General features: G+C 50.9%; 2 protein-coding genes across 2 annotated transcripts in view; both read right to left on the bottom strand.

Annotated features, from left to right (window-relative positions):
- The window catches only part of PAK4 (p21 (RAC1) activated kinase 4), a 43,715-nt gene extending 43,145 nt beyond the window's left edge, over positions 1–570 (bottom strand). The window contains exon 1 of the mRNA XM_058280222.2: positions 394–570. The gene's annotated coding sequence lies outside the window, so the exon portion shown is untranslated. The remainder of the gene's footprint in view (positions 1–393) is intronic.
- A 7,508-nt stretch (positions 571–8,078) lies between these two features.
- On the bottom strand, positions 8,079–25,397 carry ACP7 (acid phosphatase 7, tartrate resistant (putative)). The gene is made up of 12 exons (XM_004481444.4): positions 24,682–25,397; positions 18,457–18,657; positions 17,981–18,163; positions 17,067–17,190; positions 16,767–16,829; positions 16,560–16,674; positions 16,367–16,474; positions 16,219–16,276; positions 16,072–16,139; positions 15,899–15,970; positions 11,516–11,653; positions 8,079–10,466 (listed from the first exon to the last, which is right to left on the bottom strand). The coding sequence occupies exons 1-12, from the start codon at positions 24,794–24,796 to the stop codon at positions 10,401–10,403; spliced, it is 1,311 nt and encodes a 436-aa protein (XP_004481501.1). The 5' UTR covers positions 24,797–25,397; the 3' UTR covers positions 8,079–10,400.
- Between the last annotated feature and the right edge of the window lie 2,582 nt (positions 25,398–27,979).

Below are 27,979 nucleotides of genomic sequence, written 5' to 3'. Positions count from 1 at the left end.
CATTCATCTGCTCCGCTGGTTGCGACAGTAAACCTCCAACCAGCCACCGCCATAGGTCTGAGCTCTGGTCCTCGCAGGCGCATCCTCCCCTCAAATCATTAACTTTGACCCCCCCCCACCTTTTTGGAGACTCTCCCCGACCCTTTCGAAGGAGCCCCCACTTCAAATTTCGCACTTTGTCTCCCCCTTCACCACGCCCCCTTTTCAAGAGTTTGACCTCCGACCTCTCCTGCGCCTCCCTCCCTTCAGCGTTGACCCCCAGCCCCTGCGACGCGACCCTTCCCTCCTAGAGTGAACTTTGACACCGGCGGCCCCGCCCCCTACTCTCAAAATCGTCCTGCCACCGCCAGCGCCCACCCCACGCCGATCCCCTGGCCGGACTGCTTAGCCTACCGGCTCGGCACTGCAGTCGCTCGCGGCCTAGCTGCTTGGCCTGGAACTCCGAATCCTCGTGCCGCCCTCAGCTCTCTCGCGCCGCCGCCACCGAGGCCACTGCCGCCGCCATGTTGAATCCCCAACGAACATCCGGGGTTTTCCCCCCTCGCCGCCCACCAGTCCCCATGGCAACGGGGCTGACCGGGCAGGGGGTAGGGCTCACGCAAAGGGCGGAGCTGGGAGCCAGGCAGCGCCCGCTCCGGCCTCTGATTGGTGAAGATTGCCCAATCGGAGGCCTTCGGGCGGAAAACGCTAAGCTGTGATTGGAAAATTCGGAAAGCTTGCGGGAAGGCTGGCGGGGCCCAACTTAGCTCTTAAAGGCGAGATGACTTGTTTCTTATAACACCCATCCCCATCTACCCCTAAAAGGAGTTAGGTGTAGAAGGCAATGCTAGGTAATAGTGGCACTTACGATGTTCCAGGCGCTGGGCTAAGTGCTTTACTTGAGTCGTATCGCTGACACAGCGACCCTATTGTGTGATTAATGCCCATTTTACAGCATAAGAAACAGGCATAGAGGGGCGAATTAGCTGGCTCAGGATCACAGGAAGTAGTTGATGAGTTTTGAACTTCGGTCCGCCTGAGCCTGTAACCTAATCCAAGGACCAAGAACCCATTTCATCTTAATCCTTTTTTTAAAAAAGAGGTAAGGGAGATTGAACCCTGGACCTGGATATGGAAATCAGGCGCTCAACCGCTGAGCTACACCCACTCCCCATTTTTTAAAAGTTTTTTATATATGTCAATAAACCTGCTTAATAAATAAATGTGCAAGAAAGCCAGACATAGCAGCTATGTACAGTAGGGGAAACAGAGAGATTGAGAGGTGAAGAATTTTCTTGTTTGTTTGTCTGGTTTTTTTTTGTTTATTATTACTGAAATAATGAAAATGCTCTAGTAATGACTGAAGTGATGAGTGCACAACTGTGTGATTATACCAAATACCCGTTGTCTGTGCATTTTGGATGAATTGTGTTTTATTAATGTGTATCAATAAAATTGGTATTTTTTTTCAGTAATTGGTGAAAAATTGAAAAATACCAAAAAAAAAAAGTAAACGCTGACATTCTTTTCTATAGCCTCACTCACTGGGCTCCACCCTCCTTGCTTTTCCAGAAAAATATCAGAGACTCTCCCACCCCAGGGCTTTTGCATTGGCTGTTCCCTCTGCCTGGACCTTGCTCTTCCCCAGGTATCCCCACGGCTCCCTCCTTCACCTCCTTCAGGGATTCTCTCTTCTCAGCGAGACCATCTATCCCTGATGCCCTGTCTATAATGGCAAACATTTGCCTTCGGTTGCTCTGATGGCATAACATACTAGATAATTAGCTAATCATATTTATTGTTCATTCGTTGTCTTCCCTAGTGGAAAGTCAGCTCCATGAGAGGATTTTTCCACTGCTGCATGCATCCCCAGTGCTGAGAACACTGTCCTGACATTACTGCTAAGGTAGATGCTCAATTAACCTTTGTTTTGTGAATGGCTGGATGAATCTTCATCCCACCTCCTCAGAGATAGTCTTAGGTGTCCCATGGGTCCCTCTGTCCCAGCAGCACCTAGCCCATAGCAGGCATTTAGTCATTTAATAAACGTCTGGAAAAGCAATAAATGATCATTTTCTTCTTCACCTTGATCAGGTTTGTTTGTTTTTTATTGAACAGAATCAGAATCATATATTTATAAAGAGTTTTGTGTCTTTTAAAAGCAATGTTGTAAATATCACCAGGATCTTTTTCCATAACCTTAAATATTCTTCAAGAACTTTTGTTTTAATGGCTGTAGTAGATGCTGTTCGTCAATTAACTCTAATTTGTTTTATTACTCTTGCTTGTTGAACATCTAAGCTGTCATAAATATTTTGCTATTATAAAAATTTCCCCCAAATAAATCCATGCAGCCAAATATTTGTGCACATCTCTAATTATTTCCTTTGAGCAGATTACCAGAAATGGAAATGCTGGGAATTTTGTGTTCTTTTGAAATCTTTATACCTCACAGAAATGCTGAAAATGGAATGTATATTAAGATTTAATAAGAGGGAAGCGGATGTGACTCAAGTGATTGGGCTCCCGTCTACCATATGGGAGGCCCCAGGTTCGATTCCCAGGGCTCCTGGTGAAGGCAAGCTGGTCTGCGCCATACAGACTGGAGCAGCAAGATGATGCAACAAAGGGAGATGCAGAGGAAAGACAGTAAAAGACGCAGCAGACCAGGGAGTGGAGATGGCTCATGCAACTGAGTGCTTCTCTCCCACACCAGAAATCCCAGGGTCCGTTCCCAGTGCCTCCTAAAGAGAAAAAAGAGAAGAAAAAAGACAAGCAGACATGGAAAGAACACACAGAGGGCGGACAGTGAGTGCAAACAAGGGGGGGGGGGGGCGATAAATAAAGATATTTTAAAAATAAAATAAAAAAGATTTAATAAGAGTTACAATCCCCATGTTTCAAGCATTTCTGTGCTCCCGACATGGTGTCAAGTTGTATAATAACAATGGGGGTTATGATTATTCCTGTTTTACAGAAGAGGAAACTGAGGCTGAGAGAAGTAACTACACTTGCTCGAAGTCGCGCGCACTAACAGCGCAAAGCTGGGGCTCAAACCCAGTTTTGACTTTCGGCTCCTGCTGACTGCCCTCTGCTGCCCCCCTACGGCCTGGACCACACATTGCAGTTCGCGCTACAGGGGACCGAGTCACACTCCCACCATTGTTCGCAGAGAAGGTGCCCTTTAAAGTATCCTTGCCAGCATTAACCAGCACTAAACATTCTTGTTTTTGTGTTCTTTTGAAATCTTTATACCTCACAGAATCTCTCTTTTTAAAACAAAAAATCAAGACCAGTAGCTGAGATGACAGCACCTTATCCAGCTCAGGGATGGAGGGAGGGCACCGTGCAATCTTTGCCTCAGGGCGGGGGTTGCAGAGGCAGTCGGCTCTAGAGCCCATGTCTGGGGAAGCGCCTTGTAATAACTTTATTAGGGATCCCAGTCAGAGGTCAGAAACTTGCAACAAGCCAGTAATAGACCCTGTCCCAAGAGCTTTTTCAGGTTTGGCAATCAGGTCCTGCTGCTTCAAGGCTCTGAAAAAGGAAATTTAGTCCTGTAGGGAAAAAGATGGAAACAGGAAGGAAGGGAAGGTTAGAGGCAGATTTGGCCATGTAAAAATTATAAACTTCAGGAGATCAAGGGAAACAGCAAGTTACAATATATGTATGACAAGCCAAGTGTTCTGTCCTTCATATGTAAAGAACATTTACAAATCATTAAGAAAGATGACCATATTACAGGCAAATAGACAGAGGACATGAACAAGAAGAAAAAAATACAAGTGAATAATGAATAAGAAAAAATGGAATTGGCAAACAAGAAAATAATGAAATGGATATTAAACTGAAAATTTTATTTCCCTGGCCTTTTGGAAAAATATGTTTTAAGTATTATAATCAGTGCTGACGAGACTATAAGATAAAAGCCACTCTCATAACCCACTTGAAGGACTGTGATCAGGAAATTTAACAATTGACTATCCTTTGATATAGCAATTCCACTTCTAGGGATGGATCTTAAAGAAAAAGAAAGACATAGATAAAGGTGTATATAGGAGAATATTCATCATTAGTAAATGCTATATTTTTAATTACTGAGGTATCATAATTTCCTTAACAAATCCCCGATTGTTGAACACTTAAGTTGCTTCCAATTTTTTCCACTGCTCCCTATGCCGGGCCCTCTCTAAACACTTTCCCAACATGATCTTATCTAATCCTCACTACATTTCTATAAAATGGGATCCTTGGTCCCATTTTACAGATGAAGAAACTGAGGCTTGGGAATTGGGTGGGAAATGACATAAAGTTCCACTACTTGTAAGCAACTCTGTTGGGACTTGAACCAGGAAGTCTGACTTCAAAGCTGATGCTCTTAAAGACTGCTCAAATTCAGTCAATCCCTGGCCTGGGTACCTAAACAAACAAACAAACAAAATTAAGGTGACAGGCAGAGCGAGGGAAAAACATCCTGTGCCATGGAACACATCTACACAGCCATAAAATGAATGAGGGAAGATGCAGGACCTGGCAATCCCATTCCTGGGTATTTACTCAAGAGAAATGAAAACGTATATTCACACAATGACTTATACGGGAAAGGCCATAGCAGCCGTAATTCAAAATTTCCAGAAACTCAAAAATGACCCCAAATGTCCATTAACGGGTGGCTGGATAAACACATCGAGGTACATCCAGGCTATGGAATAAATAAAAAGGAAGGAATTGCTGATAAAGCCCAACAACATGTGTGAATCACAGATGTACTGGGCTGGGTGAAATAAGTCAGTCTCAAAGGTTACATAGGTACAATTCCATTCATGTCATTCTAGAAAAAGGAAATCTAATCTATGGTGACAGAGAACAGATTAGTGTTTCCCCGGGCCTGGGGACAAAGGGTAGGATTCACTGCAAAGAGACAGGAGGGAACTTTTCTGAGGATGGAAATGTCCTGATAACGGAGAGAGGGCAAGTGGTGGGTGGTGGAGGCAGGAGGGAGAGGGGGTCGATGGTGGGATGGTGGTTTCACACTTATCTGTCAAAACTCATCAAATACGCCCTTTAAGGGGTGCAGTTAATTGTATTAAATTAGGGAAGTGGATGTGGCTCACTGATAGAGCGTCTGCCATACCATATGGAGGGTCCAGGGTTTGATACCCAGGGCCTCCTGACCCGTGTGGTGAGCTGGCCCATCTGCAGTGCTGCTGCATGCAAGGAGAGCCATGCCATGCAGGGGTGCCCCTTGCACAAGGAGTGCACCCCGCAAGGAGAGCCACCCCACATGCAAAAAAAGTGCAGCCCTTCCAGGAGTGGTGCCGCACTCATGGAGAGCTGGCGCAGCAAGATGATGCAACAAAAAAGAGACAGTTTCCCGGTGCCACCGAGAATGCAAGCAGACACAGAAGAACACACAGCGAATGGACACAGGGAGCAGACAACAGATGGGGAGGGGAGAGAAATAAATAAATCTAAAAAAAAATTGTATTAAATTATATCTTACTGGACTTATATTGAAGTGGTTTTTCAAATGCAGTAGAATAAAGTGCAGACTTTCGTTAATCATGTATCAAAAAAAAGAAAAAAAAGAAAAAAAAATCATGTATCAATATTGGTTCATCAGTTGTAGCAATTATACCACACTAATTTGAGATGTTAAGACAGAAGAAGCCATGTGCAGGGGGTTTATGGGAACTCTGTACTATCTTCCCAATTTTTCTGTAAACCTAAAAGTGTTTTAAAATATCAGGTTTACTTTTAGTGATTAAAAAAAATCGCAGCAGAGAAATGATTTTTATGCCCTTTTAAATTTAAACAGGAAAGGACAACAGTTTGCACACTCATCTGTATCATGTGAGAGTTTTTTGGAAAAAAAACAAAAACGGGGGTTGGGAGGAGACATATTAAGACATTAAAAGTGAGAAGCAGTTTTAACAATCAGTGCAAACGCAGGAAGGGGCAGCAGGGACATTTTCAGTTCTGGTTTATTCTCTTTTGCATTGTTTTATTTATTTATTTGAACAGCAAGTGTGCTGTTTTCTCATTTGAAATGAACATATTATCAATTTTGAAATTTGCTGCAAAGAAATAGCAAAGATCTGGAGGGAGGCCTTGGCAGGAGGGCAGGGGCTGGGAGGCCGCGCTCCTGCCCAGGGAGGAAAAGTCCCATTCACAGACACCCCGTCCCCCAGAATCCCGAGAGCATCCTGCCTCCTTGGGCACTGGAGGACCGGAGGGGAACTGGTATCTTCCTTGTTCAACTTTTTGCCCTTTCCAGGTATTCTAGTCTGATTTCCCTCCTCTCCTGGGACCCCATGTCCCCTTGCTTATTCCTAGGGTTGCCAGATGTAACAAATAAAGGTACAGGACTCTTAGTTAAAATCCAACTTCAGACAAACATTTACCGATTTTTTTAAAGCATAAGTATATCCCATGCAATATTTGGGACATACTTATAGCCAAACTTATTTGCTGTTCAGTTAAAGTTCGAGCCTAACTGGGCTCGTGTTATCTGGCAGCCCCGTTCACACCACGACAGCCACTCTGGCTTCACGGCTGCTCCTCAAGTGCAGAAGCTCCAGCCTGCCTCATGGCCTTTGCACCTGCTGTGTCCTCGGCCTGGGTCACTCTTCTAGGTCTTTGCTTTCACTGACTTCTTTTCCTTGGCTCAAATGTCACCTCTCCCAGAGGCCTTTCCTGAGCACCCCCCCCAAAGTGGACCCCCTTTGCCACCCCACAATGTTATTCCAGCGTGTTTTCTTCATAGCATTGGTGACCACCTGAAGTTCTCATACGACAGTATCTCGGTACGGCTTAGCCGATGACTTTGTGGCTTCTTTTCTGCCTCCCCCAGCAGACTTGAAGCCTCAGGAGGGCAGAAACGCCGTCTTAGCCATCGCAACGTCTCCAGCACTTGGGTTGGTGTAGATGTTTCATGGTTCCTAGTCAGAATCAACAGAATCCAGTCCTGACTGCTTTGAGCAACAGAGGACTTTCGTAAATAAGTATTGTTAAATGAATGGATCCTGAGACCCATAAGCATCCCGCGTCTTGTCTCTCCACAGACATGCAGTTGAGGCAGGCTACTTCAGACCCCCAGCATCCGCGAGCTGCCCCTCGGCCTGCTGCCCTTCCTGGGAGCACACACCCCAGCCTGCCAGGGGGGCATCTGTGTAGCCCGCAAGGGCCTCGCTCAGCTTTGCCTCCCAGAAGCCTCAGGGTCACCGGCTCTGCAGCCTCTAGCTCCCCATGCCTGTTGCATGTCACGTGACAGCTGTTGAACTTCTGCTGTGCCTGCCCGTCTCCAGGGCACCCTGCAGTAGGAATTCCCAGCGCTGGGCCTTTATCTGGTTCCCCTAAATCACCATCATTCCACCCGTTTGTAATGCTCCTCTGGGGCAGGTGCTGGGCTAGGCATTTTACCTGTATTTACCATTCCTTCAGCTAATGTTTATTGCGCACTTACTACATACCAGGTACTAGGACTATACGGGTGAACAGAATGGGTAGAAACCCCCGAGCCCATGGAATTCACTTTCTGGTGGAGACAAAGGATAAATAATTAAACATGTATTTGTATGGGAGGTCACATGGTCAAAGTGCCCTGAAAAAAAAAATAAAGCAGGGAAGGGGGATGGGAGTTGTGTGTGTGGGGAGGAGGTGAAGGTGAAGGGTGGGGGTCAGGAAAGGCCTTACTGAGGTGACTTTGAGCAAGGGAGGAGAGGAAGGGAGCCATGGGGACATTGGGGGGAACAGCATCCCAGGCAGAGGGAACAGACAGTGCAAATGCAGGGGGGTAAGCTACTGTGTTTGAGGAGGCTACCGTGGCTGGAGCAGGGAAGTGAGGCACACAGATTGTAACTGGGTGGGGGCCTGTGGCCTCAGGGAAGACCTCAACTTTTATTTTGTGTGAGATGGACTGTGAGGGCAGTTTGGGAGCAAGGAGACCAGAGAGGAGGCAGGAAATGATGGGGACTGGACCTGGGTCCTTGGAGGCACAAGAAATAAACAGATTCGAGATTGATCTTAAAGGCACAGCCAACAGGACTCACTACCTAATTGGATGAGGAAGCATGAGAAAAAGGAGTCAAGGAACAGTACCATGACTTTCAGGCTCATTTAATCCCTAGGGCAACCCCACCAAGTATTAACATCCTTAGGTTACAGATGAAGAAACAGAGGTTCAGAGAGGCTGGTGACAGTCACGCAGTAAGTGGCAGAGCTGGGATTTGAACAGTTTCTGTCTGGTTCCAGAGCCAGGCTTCGGTTCTCCGTGGACCCCACCCCCTGGCATGTTCAGCACGTGCCCACATGGGGCACCCCCCCTCAGGTCCTTGGCCACAGCATGCAGTGACTTTTCCGCTGTGACTTCACGGCCTTGGTCGGTCCCTCGGTGGCATTTCCTCATTGCTCGCCACCTGTGTTGGGTAACTGTGTTTCCCTGCCTGCCGGTGAGCAACCGGGGAGCATGACTGGGGCTGAATCACGCTTGTCCTTGGCGTTGCCCAGCTGGAGCCTGGCACGTGGCGGCCTTCTTTAAGGCAACAAATATTTATTAAGCATCTACTTCGCACTGGGCAAAGCTGCGGTGCAGCCCTGGGCCCCACCCTTCTGGGGCGGGCGCCCAGTGGTGACAGACCCATCCTCAGACGGCGACAGCCCAGAGTGGGCAGGGGAGCATGGAGGGAAGAGCCCGGGGCCCCAACCCTGCCTGAAAAGGGATCTGGGAGGGCGTCGTGGAGGAGCTGATCTTCGCAGGAAGGCACATGGCCCTGATCACCACCCTCACAGACCCCCAGTCCACTGGGGGGGACAGACAAGGGACATGCTAATAAATTAATAAGAGAAGTGTACTAGCCTAGAGCTACTGAAGTAAAACAAGAGCGAATGAGGCTATTCCAGCGAGGGTCGTCAGGGATGAGCTCTGAGGAGGGGCCTTGGGGGCAGGGACGAGAGGCTCAGAAGATGGAGCCCCGGCTTGAGCTGGGAGAGCACTCGGGGCAGGGCAAACAGCCACGCGAGGCCCTACGGTGAGGAGAGACTCTTCCTGGGCTGCTGAGAAACCGCCCGGGCTGGAGTGCCTGGAGCCCACAGGGGTGGGTGGGAACGAGCTGCGAGGAGGCAGACGCGGCTTGGCACGGTGGGGGAGCAGAGGTGCGGTCCCTGAGCAAAGCCCTCTGGGGCCAGAGCCCAGCCTCGGCCAGGACTACTGCGGTCAGGCGCGGGCCTCCTCTTCTCAGAGCCCTCGGTACCTCCATGTCATTCAGGGTAAAAGACAAAGTCCTCTTCGAGGGCCATGAGGTCCTGCCCGACCTGCCCTCTACCCTACCCCCATCACTTCCCTGCACTCATTTCTGCTCTCCCCGTCGCTCTCCCTGCTCTAGCCACAGTGAGACAGAGCGGGCACGCTGCTGCCCCAGGGCCTTTGCACTGGCTGGTAGTGCTGCTTGCACTGCTTTACTCCAGATGTCCGCCCACACGGCTCCCGTCTTCTCTCCCTCCTTCGGCTGAAATGTCACCCTCTCGGTGAGGTCTCCCTGACCATCCCAGTGAAAACGGCAACTGCTCCCCATCTCCATGCCCACCCTTGCCTTTCCTCAGCCTTTAACACTATTTTGCTCATTATTGTTTTCACGTCTTTATCTTGTTTGCTGCCAGCTTCACGAGGGCTGAGACCTCTGTTCACTGCTGTCTACCCAGTGCCAAGAACAGGCGCTGGCACACGGTAGATGCTCAATAAATAATGGAATGAATGAAAAGAAGAAGGGAAGGAGAAGGAGAAAAGGAAGGGAGGAAAACAGCAGGTCTGTGACCCCATGAGGCTTGTCAGCTGCCCCACTTTTCCCCTTCCCGGATAAGTAAGACAGTGCCAGACCGGGAAACTGAGGAACAGCGAGGGATTAGTTAGCACTCCTTGGGCAAATCAAAAACCAACCAGGCCTCCGGTTGGCTCTGCCAGCGGGGCCAGGAGGAGAAAGCCACGGCGCCACCTGCTGGTGCGTGGCGGCACGACGGCTGTGCCCCCTGCCTGGCTCCGGGCCCGCCCGATGCCCCTCGGCGGTGGGCAGACGAGGAGGCCGCCCCGGGGGCATCCCCAGCAGAAATGCGGAGTCTGCGGAGCCACAGCCACACGCCGCTTTATTCCCGGGGCCGCGGCAGTCAGGGCTATGCCGGAGGGCGGAGCGGCACTGCCTGAGCCTTCCCGCTTCACTCTGTGTCCCTCCACGGGCAGCCAGGACTCCCACCTCTCCTGGAGGGGTGAGCGGCCCCCGGCAGCCTCCGAGCTGCGACCACCCGACACGGGGCCCCGGAAGACAGGGGAGATGCGGCCCGCCCTGACAGCCCCCGGCCGGGCCTGGGCAGTGTCTGGTGGCAGCAGTCAAGCCGGCAAGGTGCGGGGGTCCTGATGAGCGCTGCCCCCATCCCTAGAGGTACATGGCTCGGTTCCGCAGGGGTCTCACCATCCAGATGTCATCCACAATCTTCCCATCCTGTGAGGGTCACAAGGAGGGGAGGCAGTCAGGGCTGAAAGCCCAGGCTCTGGGACCAGGTAGCCGGGGGTTCAAACGCCAGCTCCGCCGCTGATAGGCCATGTGACCTTGGGCAAGTTGAGCCTCAGTTTTCCTCATCTGAGAAATGGGGTTGTTAGTAATAGTACCTACCTCATAGACATTGTGGGGCTTAAAATGGAGCCTGCCACACGGCAAGGATGGTAAACGCACAGGCTGTTATCACTAGAGCACAAACCCAGTGCAGCCTTAAGCACGTGATCCGACTCTCTGGGCCTAACTTCCATCTTCTAGAAAGTGCAGAGGACAACATCTCAGGGACATCACGAGAACCGAAAGGGATAATGCATGCAAATGTGGGTGGCCAGCACATGTGCTGCTCAGTAAATGGTCGTTATTGGTGACGAAAAGAACATGGTCTTTGGGCAGTTCCCAGCACCCTCTAGCTTGTGACCCTGGGAAAGTTATTTCCCCTCTGAGCCTCACTTCCCTCATCTGTAAAAAGGAAAGAAAACCTGCCCTTGTGGAGTTGTCGAAGTGTTGGTAAATATAAATCGTCCAGTCCAGTGCCTGGACTACAGCAGGTGCTCAGTGAATCCTCATTGTTACCATTATTTTCAAATTACAGTGGCAAAAATAAAGGTTAGGCATTATTATAAGCCCATCTAACCCTGAGCCACCCTTCCTACACACACATCATATTATTTCCCCTTTACCTGCCTCCCACCACCCGCCTTTTCCTTCCCCCTCCTTGCAAAGATAAACACCTGCAGAATTTACCATGTTCCAGATATCATTCTAAGCACTTTGTATGTAAAAAGTCATAAAGTCCCTATGTCATCTGGTGAGATAGAAACTATTTTTCTCATTTTACAGAGAGAAACACTGAGGCTCAAAGAGGTTAAATATGTTGCTCAAAGTTATCCAGCTGGTAAGTAGCAGAGGCAGGATTTGAACCCAGGTTGGCTGAGTCCTGAGTCCACACTTTGGAGCACTCAGAACAGGCAGGGCCGGGCCCGCCCCTCACTGACCTGGTCGTCGGACACCTGCTGGATGTGGACGTGGGTGCCGTTGAGGACGTGCAGCCGCGTGTACCCATACTCCCTCACGCGCAGGGCGCTCCAGGGCCGCGGGAAGAGGGTGAATGGGGTCAGACGCTCCTCGCAGCCCTGCCAGGGAGAACGAGTCAGACCCGGGGCTGGGGAGGTGGACGGGACCTGCGGTCAGTGCCCTGGCCCCTGCCCTCCCGCCCATGGAAGACAAAGCCGGTGAGGACCTGGTCTCAGAAACGGTCACGTTGAGCTTTTGACCCGGCCAGGCTTCCCTTGCCCGGGGTCTCTGACTTCTGGAAAAGTGTACACACTGCACAAGACTGTTCCGCCCAGCAGTTTCTACAGAAGCCCTGAACCGGAAGCCACCCAGTGCCCATCGGTGGGGGTCAGCTGAGTAAATCCCAGCACAGCCATCGCCAAAGAGGACAACACGGAAAGACGGCTGAGGCGTGTCTTTAAGGGGAGAGGCAAGTTGCGAATAAAAGACACTGGTGGGTCTCGGCCTGGCTGCCCAGACGCCCTTCAAGGGAAGCCTTTTAAAACCATCTGTGCCTGCGGGGAGAGGGAGTGGTCATCTTTGCTGTAGAAAGCCAGGCAGTGAGGGCCGAGGCGATGATGCAGCCAGAAAGAGTCGCCACCTTTCAGCCTTCCTCCCGTGACTGACTGAGGCCAGCATCAGCGCTGGATGGCCAAACTAGCAGGCGGAAGTCTGAGAAATAACAGGAAATTTACATCGTTCCGAAGTGTCTCCCGCAAGACACTTGTTGTTTGGAAAAAGAAGAACTTTATGGTGGAGAAGCCTGGCAGGCCGTGGCCAAGGGGTCACAGCGAACGTCATCAGGAATGGAGCAGACAGATTCCACGTGAACAGGTGGGAAAACTGAGCTCAAAGAGGTTCAGGAGATAACCTGGGATGCTTGGGAGAGTACAAGAGAAGAACACAGCATTGCTCTCGTGCCTTCCCACCCAAAACACAAAACCACAGTCCCATCATGCGCACAGACAAACCCACAGGACCAAACCACATTCTGCAAAACAGCTTTTCTGTCCCTGTCAAAACGGTCAAGATCATGGGAAGTGAAGTCAGAATGGGAAAGGTTTCCAATTAAAGGAAGCTAAAGGGACACGACACCCTCAACACAGCATGCAATCTTAGAGTAGATGGGGAACAGAAGAAACATTCTTTGTTTTGATTTAAAGGAATCCAATGGGACCATTGGCTGAATAAGGTCTGTAGATGAGGTAAAAGTATATGAGCAGATGGGAAGCGGACTTGGCTCAGTGGATAGGGCATCTGCCTACCACATGGGAGGTCTGCGGTTCAAACCCCGGGCCTCCTTGACCTGTGTGGAGCTGGCCCATGCACAGTGCTGATGCGTGCAAGGAGTGCTGTGCCACGCAGGGGTGTCCCCCACGTAGGGGAGCCCCACGCGCAAGGAGTGCGCCACATAAGGAGAGCTGCCCAGCGTGAAAGAAAGCGCAGCCTGCCCAAGAATGGTGCCGCACACAGGGTAAGCTGACACAACAAGATGACGCAACGAAAAGAAACACAGATTTCTGGTGCCTCTGATAAGGGTAGAAGCAGTCACAGAAGAACACACAGTGGAATGGACACAGAAAGCAGACAATTGGGGGGGGGAAGGGGAGAGAAATAAATAAAAATAAATAAATCTTAAAAAAAAAAGTATATGAGCAGAGCGAACCAACTGAATTTGATGATTATGCTGTAGAGATGTAAGAGGATGCCCTTGTTTTCTTAGGATGGACAGACAGAAGTATTCAGGAGTAAAAGGACATCATGTCTACAACCTACTCTCTATTGAATCAGAAAATAATAAAATACTTAAAGCAGTTCATATTATCTATGGACATATATAATTTGTTCATATAAATGGTATAATATATATAATATATAGGAAGAATATACATTTGTATATAAAACAAATGGAGAAATCTTTACATGGAGACATGTATATATATATAATAGAGAGAGATGAAATAAAATACATGTGTGTAGACATGAAGAGGTACTATTATACGTGTTGTGTATAGAGAGAGAGAGTGACAGAGAAAGAGAGAGAAGGTCCAGACAAATGTGGTTAAATATTCACATTTGGGGAATCTTGGTGAAGGGAATATGGAAACTCTTTGTATTATAAAAATTTAAAGAAAAAACCTCATCTGTGCCGAGCGAGGTCAGAATAGTGATTGCCTGGTGGGGAAGAGGCAGGAGAAGCCATCTGGTGCTGAAAGGCATCGATTTCCTGCTCCCTAATGGCTACCCGAGGTGCCCAGCGGCAACCCGCAGAGGGCCTGGTTTTTCGGTCTGGGTTGGGGCCCGGGCGTGGGAGTTCTGAAAGCTCCCCAGGGAATTGTAATGTGCAGCCGAGGTTGAGAGCCTCAAGGTCTGAAGCGGGATCTACGTAGATTTGGAAGCGGGTGATCCGGGAGCGCCTCTCCCTCCAGCTGAGCCTTCCTGTGCACACGCCGCCGTCATGTCAAAACGCCACCCGCGGAGAAGAGGCTGAGGAGTGTGGGCGCCTGTTCTTCACCTTCTGCCCCCAGGGCCGTTTGAATTTTTCCCACAAGTGGTTATTACTTGGACAATAAATTGTTAAGAATCAGCTTCGAGAAGTGGCTGCTTCCGAGACGAGGCAGGGAAATGCAAGGCAAGCGTGGAGCACTCCACGGATGGCAAGTCAGGAAGGGTCACAGAAAGATGGGGCCTCTGGGGAGGGCACGGGAGCCAAACTGAAGACCTCCCCGTGGTCAAAGCTGGAGCATTTTGAGCAATGAAATAAATCACAGTCATATTGGCTTAGGTCCCACAGAAAAAAATAAATTATCCATAAGCCCACACAGATACAAACAGACAGCAGAAAGATAAATAAATGGGCAGAAGGGACAACTCTTCCTTATAGGAAGATTCCGACTACTAAACGTAGGAAGGTTGAGGGAAATTTTTTTAAAAATCACCATTAGAACACCACAGTGATCGCTGTTGTAGACAAGACCCACCGATGAATTCTAAAATTAGGGGGTAAAATTTGAGGAGAAACAGGATATTCACATAGTCTAAAAAGTACCTCCCCCAAGATATTTACTTATTAAAAAGGGAACGACAGTAACTTTAGAGTAGAGGGACCCAGCAGACACCTCCTTACCCAGGTGATCCAGATAAATGTCTCCAGTCACAGGGTATTATCAGTATATGAAGTACTGGGGAGGACACACCACTTATGGGATTTTCTTCCCCAAAACACATGACCCAAATCTCATCCTGAGAAAGCATCAGACAAGTTCAAATCGAGGGAAGTGGATGTGGCTCAAGTGACTGGGCTCCCGCCTACCACATGGGAGGTCTGTGGTTTGGTTCCCAGTGTTTCCTAAAGAAGACAGTGAGCTGACACGACAGGCAGGCACAGCAAGCAGACACAACAAGATGACACAACAAGAGACACAAGATGAAAAACATAATGAGAGACACAACAAAGCAGGAAGCGAGGTTCCCGGTGCATCCTAAAGAGGATGAGCAGGACGGCAAGCTGGTGCAACAGGCAGGCTCAGTGAGCTGATTTGACAAGATGGTGCAACAAGAGATGCAAGAGGAAAAACCTTAACAAGAGACACAACAAAAGCAAGGAACATAGATGGCTTAAGCAATTAGGCACCTCCTTTCTACATTGGAGTTAGACACCCGGGTTAGGTTCCTGGTGCCTCCTAAAGAAAACAAAGATGAACAGACACATCAAGTACAAAATGAGGGGGTGGGGAGAATAAAATAAATAAAATGTTGAAAAAAAAATTCAAATCGAGGGACATTCTTCGAAATAATTGACCAGTGTTTTCTTAAAAGGATGAAGGATGAAAGATAAAGATTGAGGAACTTTCACAGATTGGAAGAGAACAAGGAAATACCAAAACTAAATGGAAAATGGGTTCCTAGAACAAGAAAAGGACATCACTGAAAAAGCTGGTGACTTCCTCTGAATGAAGTGTGTAGTTCAGTTAAAATGATAATAATAAGCAAGCCAGGGACAGCAAATCAGGAAGTGTCACAAAAGGATGGGGCTGGTTGGAAGCGCAAGCGAGTCCAACTGAGCCAGGCTCCCAGAGCCAGAAGACCTGGCCTCCCCCTCCCCCATCTCTGCTTCTTAGTCCATCGAGTCTTTGAGCAAGTATTTTATCCCCTCTGGGCTTCTGTCCCATACCCGTACAATGGGCATGCTACTGGAGTACCTAACCTCTATGGTTAGATGACAGCCAATGTCTGGAGCATGGGGCACCCACACTGGTATAAGCTCAGCCCTTGATAAATAGCCAGAGGAGAGAAGTCAAGAGCACCCTTCCCGCCCTGCTCACGGCAGATCCTGTGATGATATGTACGGGGCCTCGAGGGTGGGTGTAGGGCATCGCCCTGCTGCCATTTAACACCTGGAGGAAGAGACAGAGGGGACAGGTCATGCCAAGTCAGGCCCAGGGGTCAACCAGATGTCCCCGGAAGCCCCAGGCCGTCAGCCTGCCCTGTGCTTCACCTGGTAGTTGTAAATTGGCCACAGCCGTTCATAGGAGTGCTCGTGCGCCCACAGCTGCAGATCGACCCCTAAGACAGAGCAGGTGGAGGTCAGGCCCCCCGAATCCAGGGTGCAGGGCATGGGGCTGGGGGTCCCAGGGTCACTCACCGTATTTGTAGAAAAGATCCTCCAGCCCGTATTGCTTGCCGAGGAGGCCTTTGCGGACCTGGGCAGGATGAGCAAGGAGGTGAGGGGTGACCCAGGCTGTCCCCGCCTGGCTCTCAGCACCCCCGCCACCCCCGGGAGGGGTCCTCACCCTGCTTTCGTGCCACGTGCAGTCGTCCAGATCGGCGTTGGAACAGTACATGGGCCGGTGACCCATGGTAATGATCCACGGCCGGGCCGCCCGATTCTTATTGGCTTCCTGGAGAGAAGGGCCTAGAGTGAGGAGCAGGGGGGGGTGGGGGAGGGAGGCGGGCCAAGGGACAGAGGGGGCTCCACCCGGGTACCTGCAGGTCTCTCTCCAGCCAGTGGAACTGTCTCTCTACCAGGTGGCGGCCGTAATGCAGAAAGAAGTATACCTCAGTGGAGAAGGAGATGATGTGGGCTGGGCCCAGATCCCAGCTGGAGGGGTCAAAGGGCAGGGGTCAGAGGTGGGTCTCCACATTTCCCATCCGTCAGGGGAGGGAGGCCAGCTCCGCCGCGCCCCAGATTACCTGTACCACAGGCCTTCAGTGTTCCCCGGCATGCTGAAGCGAGCCTTGTAGTTAGAGAAATTACTGGATAAAAGCAAGTACAAGGGTGGGTGAGGGACTGGCAGCCAGCTCCCGGCCCCCTGCCATTTCCCCACCCTCAGGCCCAGAGGAAGAGATAACAAGTCAGCCCGTGGCTTCTCCTCTCTTCTCCCTACCACAGATGAGATGCTGCAGTATGAGGGACTAAGGGTAGACACCAAGAAGTTGTCAGAGAACCCTCCGCTTTTCTGGACCCACCCACGCCCAGCCCCCGGGCCTCACTAGCGTTCTTCGTGGTTCCCGGGGCACGTCATGTACGGCAGGCTGGCGGCCACGGGCTCGATGAGCCTCATGAACCTGTCCCCGACGCGGGCGTTGTCCTGGTCCAGGTTATAGCCGAAGTCTCCTGGAGGGGCGGGGGCGGGGAGAGAGAGGGGACCCGGACGGAGAAACCAGGCCGCTCAGGCGTGGGGCCGGGCGCCCCCGGCCTCGACCACCCCGCTGCCCCACACCCACCCACGCGTGCTCCCAGAACCCAGCCCGAGCCCCGGGTCCCGAGACCCCCTCAGAACCACGTCGGCCTCCCCTTGCGCCCGCCATCCCGTCCTCTCCCCAAACAACAGTAAGACTAATCTAGCGCCGCCTGGACACCGGCTCCGGTTCCAGCTGCTTCGCACGCGAGCACCTGAGTCTTCAATGCGCCCTACGAGGAGGGTATCATCGCCCCCATCTCAGATGGGGAAACTGAGGCCAGGGCAGTTAGGAGCCCGCCCAAGGTCGCAGAGCTGGTTTGGGATGATCCGGGAGTCAAACCCTGGGGCTCTGGTCCCGGAGTCTGTGCTTGGAGCCCCACCAGCCCCCATATCCATCTCCCCTCATTCCTTGTCTCCTCGAACAACGTCATCAACGTTGGTGATAATGACGAGCACATACTTAGTGCTTAGGACATGCCAGGCCACGCCATAAGAGCTGGGCACATGTTAACTTATCTAGTCATCACAGTGAATTCCAAACCCGCCTCATCTCTAATAATACTACAGAGGAAAACGGCAACGTGCCCAGCCCTGCTGGAGGGGGGACTGCCACCTGGGCAGCCTGGTTAGCCACAGTCACCAGTCGCCACGGCCAATGCCGCCCCCCCCCCCCTCCGCGGCCCTGGCCCCCACACTCCAGGCGCACCCTCGCCGATGCCTCACCCACATGGAGCACAGCGTCGTACATGCCCTGCTGGGTGTCCCTGCGCAGCCTGGGAAGGGCCTTCGGGTTGTCAGCTCCCAGGTCCCCATACACAGCCAGGCGGGGGCTCCAGTTGGACCCCGTCTTCAGGGACCTGAAGCGGAACCGACGGCTCCAGCCCTGGGGACTGCCGCAGCGGTAAACTGAGGAGACGGGAGACGGTCACGGTCAGCCGGAGCCCTTCTTGAACCCCCGCCCGTCTTCAGTTGGTGGGCGTGAGAAGGGGTTGGACGGGCCGACCCATGCCCCTTCTGGCCACCTCTCTCCAGCTCCCCAAGTCCCTCTGACGTCCGTCCCAGGGCCTCATAAAACAGGCTTGGAAAGAGCAGAAGAGTCGCAGCCCAGCCCTTGGCACCTGCCGGTGGTGGCTTCTGGTTCATGCCCCACTCCTCTCCCTGTCCCCCCTCAACACCTCTGCGCAGGACCCCTCTCTCACCATACTGGACACCGGGCAGCAGCCCCCGCAGCCTGACACGGTGTATGTACAGCTTCCTTCGTAGAACACCCCCATCCACGAAGAGGCTGGCGTTGCCCAGGGCCCTGAGGGGCAGGGGCCCCGACGGCTGCAGCCCGTACTGCACTTCGGAGCGGGCTGGGACCCACGTGGTCCAGGTGACGGTCATGCAGCCGGGCTCGCCTGGGGAGAAAGGCACAGCGGGGGCCTTCAGGGAGGCAGGGGCGGGCAGGGTGTGAAGCGGGAACGAGGAGCTGGGCCACACGCAGTGCTGATGCGCGCAAGGAGTGCCGTGCCACGCAGGGATGTCCCCCTCAGGGGTGTCCCCCGCGTAGGGGAGCCCCACGTGCAAGGAATGCGCCCCGTAAGGAGAGCCGTCCAGCACAAAAGCAAGTGCAGCCTGCCCAGGAATGGCACTGCACACACAGAGAGCTGACACAAGATGACACAACAAAAAGAAACACAGATTCCCCGTGCCACTGATAAGGATAGAGGCGGTCACAGAAGAACACACAGCGAATAGACTCAGAGAACAGACAACTGGGGGAGCAGAGGGGGGCGGAATGGGAGAGAAATAAAAAAAAAATTTTTTTTTAATGTTAAAAGGGAAAAAAAAGAGAGGGAGTGAGGAGCAAAAACTATAAGAGTTCCTGAACATTCAGTAGTTAAGGGCACACCTTCCCAGCGCAACCATTTCCAAGCTGTGCTTTCCTTGGGGAAGTCACTGCACCTCTCTGAGCCTCAGGTTCCTCATCTGTAAAATGGAATCATAGTACCAAACTCATAAGGTTGCTCTGAGGCTTAAATGAATAAATGTAAGTAAAGCCCTTGAAACGGTGTCTGGTACATAGTGAGGGTTATATGAGTGCTCAAAATCATCACAAATATCACTATTTACTGTGTGCAGATCTTGTGGCAAATACTTTACACATTTAGGGGTCGCACTCTCAGAAGTCTGGAGGTCAGCTGGGTGATATAAAGAGGGACAAGGGCCAGCTATAAGGCAGCAGGCAGTTGCGGAGAGTATGGCAAATGGTAGCCCCTGCCCTGTCTAAAAGCAGTGGCTCTCGCTCAGCGCTGCTGGAAGCTGTCGTGTAGCAAGAGGCCCAGAGCTGCCAAATCTGCCAACTTTTCTAGAGTAAATCTTTACACAGTCACTTTATATCCCAGGTTTTTAAGTGGTATCTCCAAATTCTTCAATGTGAGCAACCAAATCAAGGTTGTGAAAATGCCACGCGGGATATGTGATTCTAAGACCATGGATTCTTCCTCCAGCAATATGAAAATATGCGCGTCTCATATTGCACAAGGTAATTTTTGCAGCATTACTTGGAACTGTAAAATATCAGAAACAATCTAAACGCCCAGACATAGAAGAGTGTTACAGCCGCACAGTGGGCCGCTATGCCGTTGTGAAAAAGAATGATGACAAGCCTGAGGAAAATGGATCAGGAGCGATTTCCAGGACATGTTATTAAAAAAAAAAAAGCAAAGTGGAAAAGAGTGTCTATAATCAGCTGCCCTTCATGTAAGGGGATTTAAGAAACTACACAGGGGTCTGCTCACTTGTTCATGGACATACGGGAAGGACATACCAGACATTAAGGAGATAGATTACTTACGGGAGGTGGGGGCTGAGAAAGGGTGAGTAAAAGGGAAGGGGGAAGAGGTCTGACGCGTCGAACCACAGTCAGCCTTCACATTTCCCTCATGTACCCCAAAGCAAACGAACAATTAATCAACCAGGTTCCCAGGACAACTGCCAAGGCGGTGAGGATGGACCACCACCACACCAAGGGACTGAGAGAGCCGACAGCTGCAGCAAGAGAGTCCCATGCATCGGCCACAGGGGCTGAAGCCACCTCCCAGTTAGACGTGGGTGGGCATCACCATCCCAGAGTCCTCAGGACTGAGGGATACAATACGGACTAGAGTGGACTTACTGGTATTCTACTATAGAATTATTGTGATTTGAGCAACGGAAGAAATTTTATCATTGATATGGAGACAGTGACCGCTGGAGTTGCTGAAGGTAGGGAGAGGGAAAAAGAGGTGTAATATGGGGGCATTTTCTGGACTCGGAATTGTTCTGAATGACACTGCAAAGACAGATACAGGACATTATATATCCAGCCATAACCTACCGAATGGAGTAGGAGAGAGTACAAACTCCGATGTAAACTATAATCCATGCTGGGTGGCCAATGCTCCAAAATGTGTTCATCAATTGCAATGAATATACCATACATCAACAAAAAGTTGTTGATGTGGGAAAGGTGGGAGGTGTGGAGGGGGGGGCATATGGGAATCCTCTCTATATTTTTAATGTAACATTTTATGTAATCTATGTATCTTTGAAAAATAAACAAAAAATATATTTTAAAAAATTGAAATTAGCAACAACAAGAAAAAATTTCAACTAGGTTGTGAGGGAATCCCAAAATTGGAATACAAACACTAAAAGGTGGGTATACCTCTATTAAAAATGAATACCATGGGAAGTGGATTTGGCTCAATGGATAGAGCATCCGCCTACCACATGGGAGGTCCAGGGTTCAAACCCAGGGCCTCCTTGACCCGTGTGGTGAGCTGGCCCACGTGCAGTGCTGATGCGTGCAAGGAGTGCTGTGCCACGCAGGGGTGCCCCCAGCGTAGGGGAGCAAGGAGTGCACCCCATAAGGAGAGCTGCCCCGTGTGAAAAAAGCGCAGCCTGTCCAGGAGTGGGGCCGCATACACGGAGGGCTGATGCAGAAAGACGACACAACAAAATGAGACACAGATTCCTGGTGCTGCTGACAGGAATACAAGCGGACACAGAAGAACACACAGCGAATGGACACAGAGAGCAGACACCTGGGGACAGGAGGAGGGGAGACAGAAATAAAGAAATAAATCTTAAAAAAAAAAAGAATACCACAACCACACTGAAGGGGGCTGTGGGGAAGAGTGTCTCACCTGGGGACTCTGAGGCTAGAGATTAAAAGACTGGACACAAATTCTGTCACTAGCCAGAAAGCGTTTCTCGCAGGAAGACGCATAAACAATTCTGAAACTGCTTTACTAGCATTGAACAGACAAAGGAGAAACGAGAGCCAGGTTTCTCAGTGTTGGGAAAGCAGTTACAAATAAAAAAAGAGGAAGCCTAAAATAAACCCTTGGTGTTGGATTGAAACCAGAGGGAGCAGCGAGCGTTCACAGTATTTAATATATGGATAGCTGTGGAAACACAGACTTGCGTCTGTGGCTGTCGGCAATCATACACGTGGTGATGGCTTGGCTCTGATAGCCGAGGGGGCCTAGAAGCAATGACACCTTAGCAGCAATTAGCACACCTAGTGCTCATATCTTCACTTCTAAATATCTATTCTCTAATAAAGGGAATAAAAAATCCTTGGAGAAGTGGTTGATTGCAGGGCTGGGGCAGGGAAAAAATTGTGGTGTCAGAAAGTAAGGAAGTGGTTCAAAAATGATGGAGACTTGTCGAAAGACACAGGAGCCACCCTGAAGGAGCTCCCAAAGACCAAATCTGGGTAAATTTGAGCAATAAACTAAATAACAGTAGTACCAGACTTTAACCCATAGAATAAGATAAATACCCATAAGTCCCCACTGAGATAAAAATTAATTACATGGATAAATGGAAAGGGGAAGGTCAGCACTTCCTTACAATAAAACTTCAACTATATGGAAAGATGAAATTCGAAAATTAGAAAATCACAATGAGGCCAACACCCCAATAATAACTGTTGCAGACGAGATCCACAAGGGATGCTAAAATTAGTGGACGAAAGTTTGAGGAGAAACAGAATTTATATAGTCTCAAGGAATCTCTCCCAAGACATTTATTAACTAAAAGGAAAGAAGAGTGACTTTACTGTGGACAAACCCAGCAGGCAACAGCTTAACCCGGGCGATCAAGTTCAACATCACCAGGAACAGTAAAAATCCATTGTCCACATGGTGAACCCCCTGATACAACGGACTGAGAAGGTCTTGTCCGAAACACACAATTACAAGAAAGCATCAGACAAACCCAAACTGAGGGATCTTGTACAAAACAACTCATTAGTACTCTTCAAAAATGTCAAGGTCATGAAAGACAATGAAAGACTGAGAAAATGACAGTTTGAAGGAGATTAGGGATTGCTAACTCAATGCCTTAGGGAACCCAGGATTGGCTCCTGGAGCCGAAAAAGGATATCCGTGGGAAAAGTGGTGAAATTCGAATGAGGTCTGTAGTTCTGTTGGCGGTAACGTGCTCATGCTCACGTCCTGGCTTTACTAATCACGCCACATGGATAGGTAGAGCATTAGCATTAGGAACTCTCTGTAATATTTGAGCAACTTTTCTGCTAAATCTAAAATTAGAACAAAATTAAAAAGTTGAAAACAGGCCACGGCATGCCGAGGCAGCCTACCTGGGTTCAAATTCTGCCTGGCTGTGCGACTGGGGTAGGTCTCTCCACCTGAAGGGGCCTCCGTTGTCTCTTTTGTAAAATAGGATTAACGGTAGCACCTACAGCTTGAGGTGGATATGAGGTTAAAAGAGTTACCCATAGAAAGCACTTGGCAGGAGTGTAGTTGCTATTGTGGTTGCCCAGGCCAAACAAAGGACAGCTGTGATCGCACCAGACTTTCACAGCAGCCGCTGCTGTGGGTTTTATTGTCTTTTCCATTTTGCAGAGGCCTCTGGGCCAAGGGCCTTGTCCGAGGTCAGTTGGCTGGCAAATGGCAAGAGCAGCTCCTGGCTGGGCTTTCGGATTCCACATTGCAGCTAACCTTCGAGAAATGACCTCTAAAAGGAGCAGCGACGTGAAAGGCAGGGAAAGACGGAGGGCCCGTCGCAGCCGGGAGGACACTGGACACTGGGTAACTAAACGCAACATGGGCTCCTGCTTGGGCTCCCGGACCAGAATAAAGGTATCAGGGGAAGCACGGGTGGAGTTGGAATTATGTCGCCATTTGGCCAATAACCTCACATCCAGGTTAATTTCTTAGTTTTGACCACTAAGTTCCAAAAGAGATTTGCATCAGGCCAAGCAGGGTGAGGGAGTATGGCAATCCTGTACTATCTCTACAACCCTTCTGTAAGCCTAAAGTTATTCCCGAATAAAAAGGCAAAATAATTTTTTAAAGAAGAAGGAGGAATTACCGCTTGTCAAGTTTTAGTGTAGTATCAAAGAATATCCACAATTATCTGAAACTGCTATTAAAATATTTCTCCATTTCAACGATGGAGAAATTTTCTTCATACACATTTTCTAAAGCACCTAAGCCTCATCATCACAACAAAACCAATGCAGATGCAGATTAGAGAATCCAGCAGTTTCCTCCTAAGCCAGCCAAGAAAGAGATTTGCTAAAATGGAAATTGACGGCAACACGTCTCACAAAATTTCTTTTGTTTTGTAAGTCATAGTTGCTTTTCATTAAAAATATCACATATAAGAATACATAATGGGTTTATTAATGCTAATTTAAAATGACTTTTTAGTGAATATTTTTTAATGTTTTAGTTTAATTTGCAAATATTGATAGATATAACTCACATAAACAAAAGCTTTTTGAGGGTCTCAATATTTTTAGCAGAGGTCCTGAGACTGCTGCCACATGCCAAGCACTGTTCTGCCACCTAATTCTCCCCACACCACTGTAAGATCAGGCTAATATTAGCCTATTGTCCAGATAAAGAGGCCAGAGACGTTAAGTCATTTGCCCAAGGTCATGCAGGAGGTAAATAGCAAAGCTGGGATTCAAACTCAGGCAGTTTGGGTCCAGAGGGTCCAGAGGCCATGCTCCTCCACCACTGCCTCTTGATCAAGCACCAAAAGCATGCTTGGTGGAAGGAAGTGAGGAGAGATGGTGGAAAGGCTAGGCTGTAACCATTTGCTCACTGGTTTCCTCCACAACTGATTTTGGGCATACTGAGAGCAAATATGTCAGGTCCTAGAGATAAGTCGGTGACACAACGGGCAAGGACCAAGCAGACCCCAGTGGGGAGCACTTACTCTAAGACTGGGCACCATAATCATTTCTCGCAGAGCCAGAGGCCCCACTGTAATCCCCATTTACCAGAGGCAGACCACTGAGGCTCGGGCAGGGCAGGCCACCTGCCTAGGGCCCCCTGCAATCTACGTGTGATTCCTCGACCAAGGAAGCACCCTTGGCTCTCTCTGGGGGGTGTGGGGAGGGGTTCACAGACACTCACCTGGGTAGGACAGATGGACTTGCTCAGGGGCGGCGCTGGGGGAGCCTGGGCCCCCCTGGACTCCCAGGAAGAAGAGCAGGCAGCAGCAGCACGCGCAGGGACCGAGGGGGCGCATGGTAGGGAGGCTGGGGGCTGGAGCGGGGGGAGGGGGGGTGTGGGGGGGCGTGGCAAAGAGTGGGAAGGGTCTGGGGAAGAGCAGATGGGGTCAGGGGCCGCTGGCGGGCCCGGGAGGATGGAGAAGGGAGGGGGCCGGCGACGTCCCGGGAAGGGCGGCAGGGCGATGGGAAGCTCCCGTAGGGTGCTGGATATCCAGAGGCTGAGGGAGAAGACCGCACTCAGCACCCTCCGCGGCGCCAGACCCTCCCTGAGCCTCACGTGGACGAACTCGGGGAAGCCTCTCCAGGCCCCGCCAGGCGGGCGCTGCCGCCCTCGTCACCCCCACCTCACGGGCGAGGAAACTGAGGACCGGCAGAGTCATGTGCACAAGAGGGGGTGCGCAGGAGCCCAAGCCGGGGCGCCCTGGCTCCCGAGCTCCAACCACAGGTCACTCGGCCAGGAAAGAGGTTTGGGGGTGGAGGGGGAGTGGCCGCGGAGGAAGTTGCCTCCCAGACCGGCGCGGTGACCCGGTGGCTTTGACCCTGTTCCCCAGATTCCCGCCTTCGCGCCCGCCGCAGGGCCCTCGCTTCTCTCCACGCGCAGCCCCGCTCCATCCCCACAGTCCCAGCACCCCGCCCTGCCCCGAGGGGCGCCCTCCCCGCCTCCCCCGCCCCCACTAAGCCAACCCCCCCCTTTCCTGCGCGCAGCCCGCCCCGCGTCCTGCCCGCCGCGGCTCGTCTCCTGCAGCCCCCTCTCCGCGCCCCCTCCCGCGCCTGCACCCCGCCTCCCCGCCCATCCCTTCCCCGCCGGCTCCAGCTCCCCGCCGACCTGCCGAGAGCCCCGAGGCCGGGAGCTGGGGCGGGGGCCGCCCTCCGCGACCCGGGCTCACCCTCTGGGGCGCCGGCTGCCCGGCACGCGTCTCCCGCCGCCGGCGCCGCCGCGGTATTTATGAGTTCAAGGGCGCCCAGGCTCCCGCCGCCCACAGCAGTCCCAACCCCGGAAGAGCGGGGCGCCTCGGGGTGACGGGCTCCCCAGACAGCCAGGGCCCCGGGTCCCACAGGTCCGGCCGGTCCCGGGCGCCCCACGCCCACCCGCCCGCCACCCCGAGGGCGGGGCGCGGCAAGGGGGACTCAGGAAGGCTCAGTCCGCCGCCGCCGTCGCCTCCACGCCGGCCACCAGGTGAGCGCGAGGACAGGTAAGGCCGGGCTTTGTGCCCCAGGCGCCCCACCCGCAGCTGCAGGGCCCTCAGGACAGGGACACCAGCCCCCACCTCCCGGACCCCGGGTTGCCAGGTGTGCGGTCGGGGAGTCCCCGTGCCTTCCCGCGCGCCGGCGTCCTCCTCGCCCGGCCTCTGGCTTCCTCGCTTTCCAAGCCGGCCCCAGGGACCCCTCCCGAGGTTCCCCCGGGGCATCCTGGAAACACAAAATCAAAATCCACGGATGACAGGCGGCTTACCAGCGACGTGCCTAAGCGCGCTGCTGCACCTGCCTGGCCGCGGTTTCCTCGTCTGTAAAATGGACACAATGGTGCAGACCCCTTAGGCAGCTGCGAGGATTAACAGGGGGACACATTCGTGTCTGAGAACACGGCCTGGCCCAGAGCAGGGGCTGGATAAGAATCAGCTGTTATTATTAATGCGTCAACTCCAGAAGCTACTGGGGCAAGGGGCCTGGGTGGGAGCGAGCGGGAATGTTTCCTGTGTGAGCCTCGGTGAGCCCTTCCAGCGCTGAGGACTCCAGAACGGCCTGTGCCTGGATATGCTCCGGGGTCCAGAGCCCGTGGGGCGGGGATGCTGGCAGAGGCAAGGGTCCAAATGTTTGACTTTGTGAACTCACAGTTTAGGGGAGTCTGTGGGTTGGGGACCCTGATTTCACAGCTTGGCACTGGGTGCGGCAGGCAGGAGGGGGGATTCAAGATGAGACTTTTTTCCACCTCCTAGAAATCTCCATTACAGCTTAAAAGGTAATAAAAAGCAACTCTTAACCACACTCAAGGACTGCCCATCTCCAGCCCCAGCGGCCACCGATTGTAACCGCCCCTTATTTGTAGCTTTTCCGGAGGTGTTCCAGAATCAGGGGTTCTTGACCTTTTTTTGTGCTTAAAGATGCCTTATGGCAGGCTGGTGACACACTTCTCAGAAATATGTTTTTACATGCGTTAAATAAATACACAGGATTGCAAAAGAAACCATTTATACTGAAAGACAGAGATAAAAGTATTTTTAGGAACAAATTTGTGCTACAGTAATACATGTGCTTCTTTATTAGTGCATTAAGTTTCAAGATCTAGCAGCAAGTCCAAAAATGACGGGAATTTAGAAGTTTCCATAAGCATGCAGAAGATATTGGAGATTCCTGAAGCAACTCTAATGGGATTTAAAAACATCTGTGGTTTCTTGTGTTTACAAAGCCTCAGGCTTTGCTAATAAGATTGTTTGTTGTCCTTGTTAGTGTCAGAAGGAAATGGTAAATTTCAGTTACAGCTGTGGTCCTTAAACCTTATGCTCTCAAAAATTATTGAGGAACCCAAAGAGCTTTTATATCCATGGGTTAGATCTATTAATATTTGCCATGGAAGAAATAAAACTGAAGTTTTAAAGCACAAGAACACACGCGGATGTAGTCCATTAGTCATCAGAGTGGTGATGCCATCACACAGGCAGCTTCTGGAGTGTGAAAAGGACACATACATGAAAACAGATCTGAAAAAGGCTTTGAGAAAAGATCTTGGAATCCGCAGGATCCACCCCAGCTCACACACACACACCTTTCCCTACTCTCAGGGCAGCTGTAGCACTATTTCTAGTTTCTCGTTTTTGGATACCTTTGCGTTTTAAGAAATATACTTCCATTTCCCTATTTTTATTCTACTCTCTAGAGAAAATAATCTTGTGGTGAACAAAGGCTCTACTCTGGGGCCAGATGGCCTGTTCCTTCAGGCACGTTCCTTAACCTCACTGCCTCTGTTCCCATCTATAAAATGGGGATAATGATAGTAACTACCTCGAGGGTGGCTGTGAAGATTAAATAAGGTGATAGATAAAAAACCACTGACAGCAGTGCCTAGTGCAAGGCACGTGCCAAACATGTCACTGCGAATTATTACAATATCCAAAACATCTGGTCTATCCATAGTCTGTGAGCTAAAACTATGATGACCCTACTCTTTATAGCTTTTTCAAAATTATTTCAACCTCTCTTAT

Source organism: Dasypus novemcinctus, chromosome 18 (assembly GCF_030445035.2).
Source record: "Dasypus novemcinctus isolate mDasNov1 chromosome 18, mDasNov1.1.hap2, whole genome shotgun sequence".
Taxonomy (NCBI): Eukaryota; Metazoa; Chordata; class Mammalia; order Cingulata; family Dasypodidae; genus Dasypus; species Dasypus novemcinctus.
This window is presented reverse-complemented; position numbering and strand designations above follow the sequence as displayed.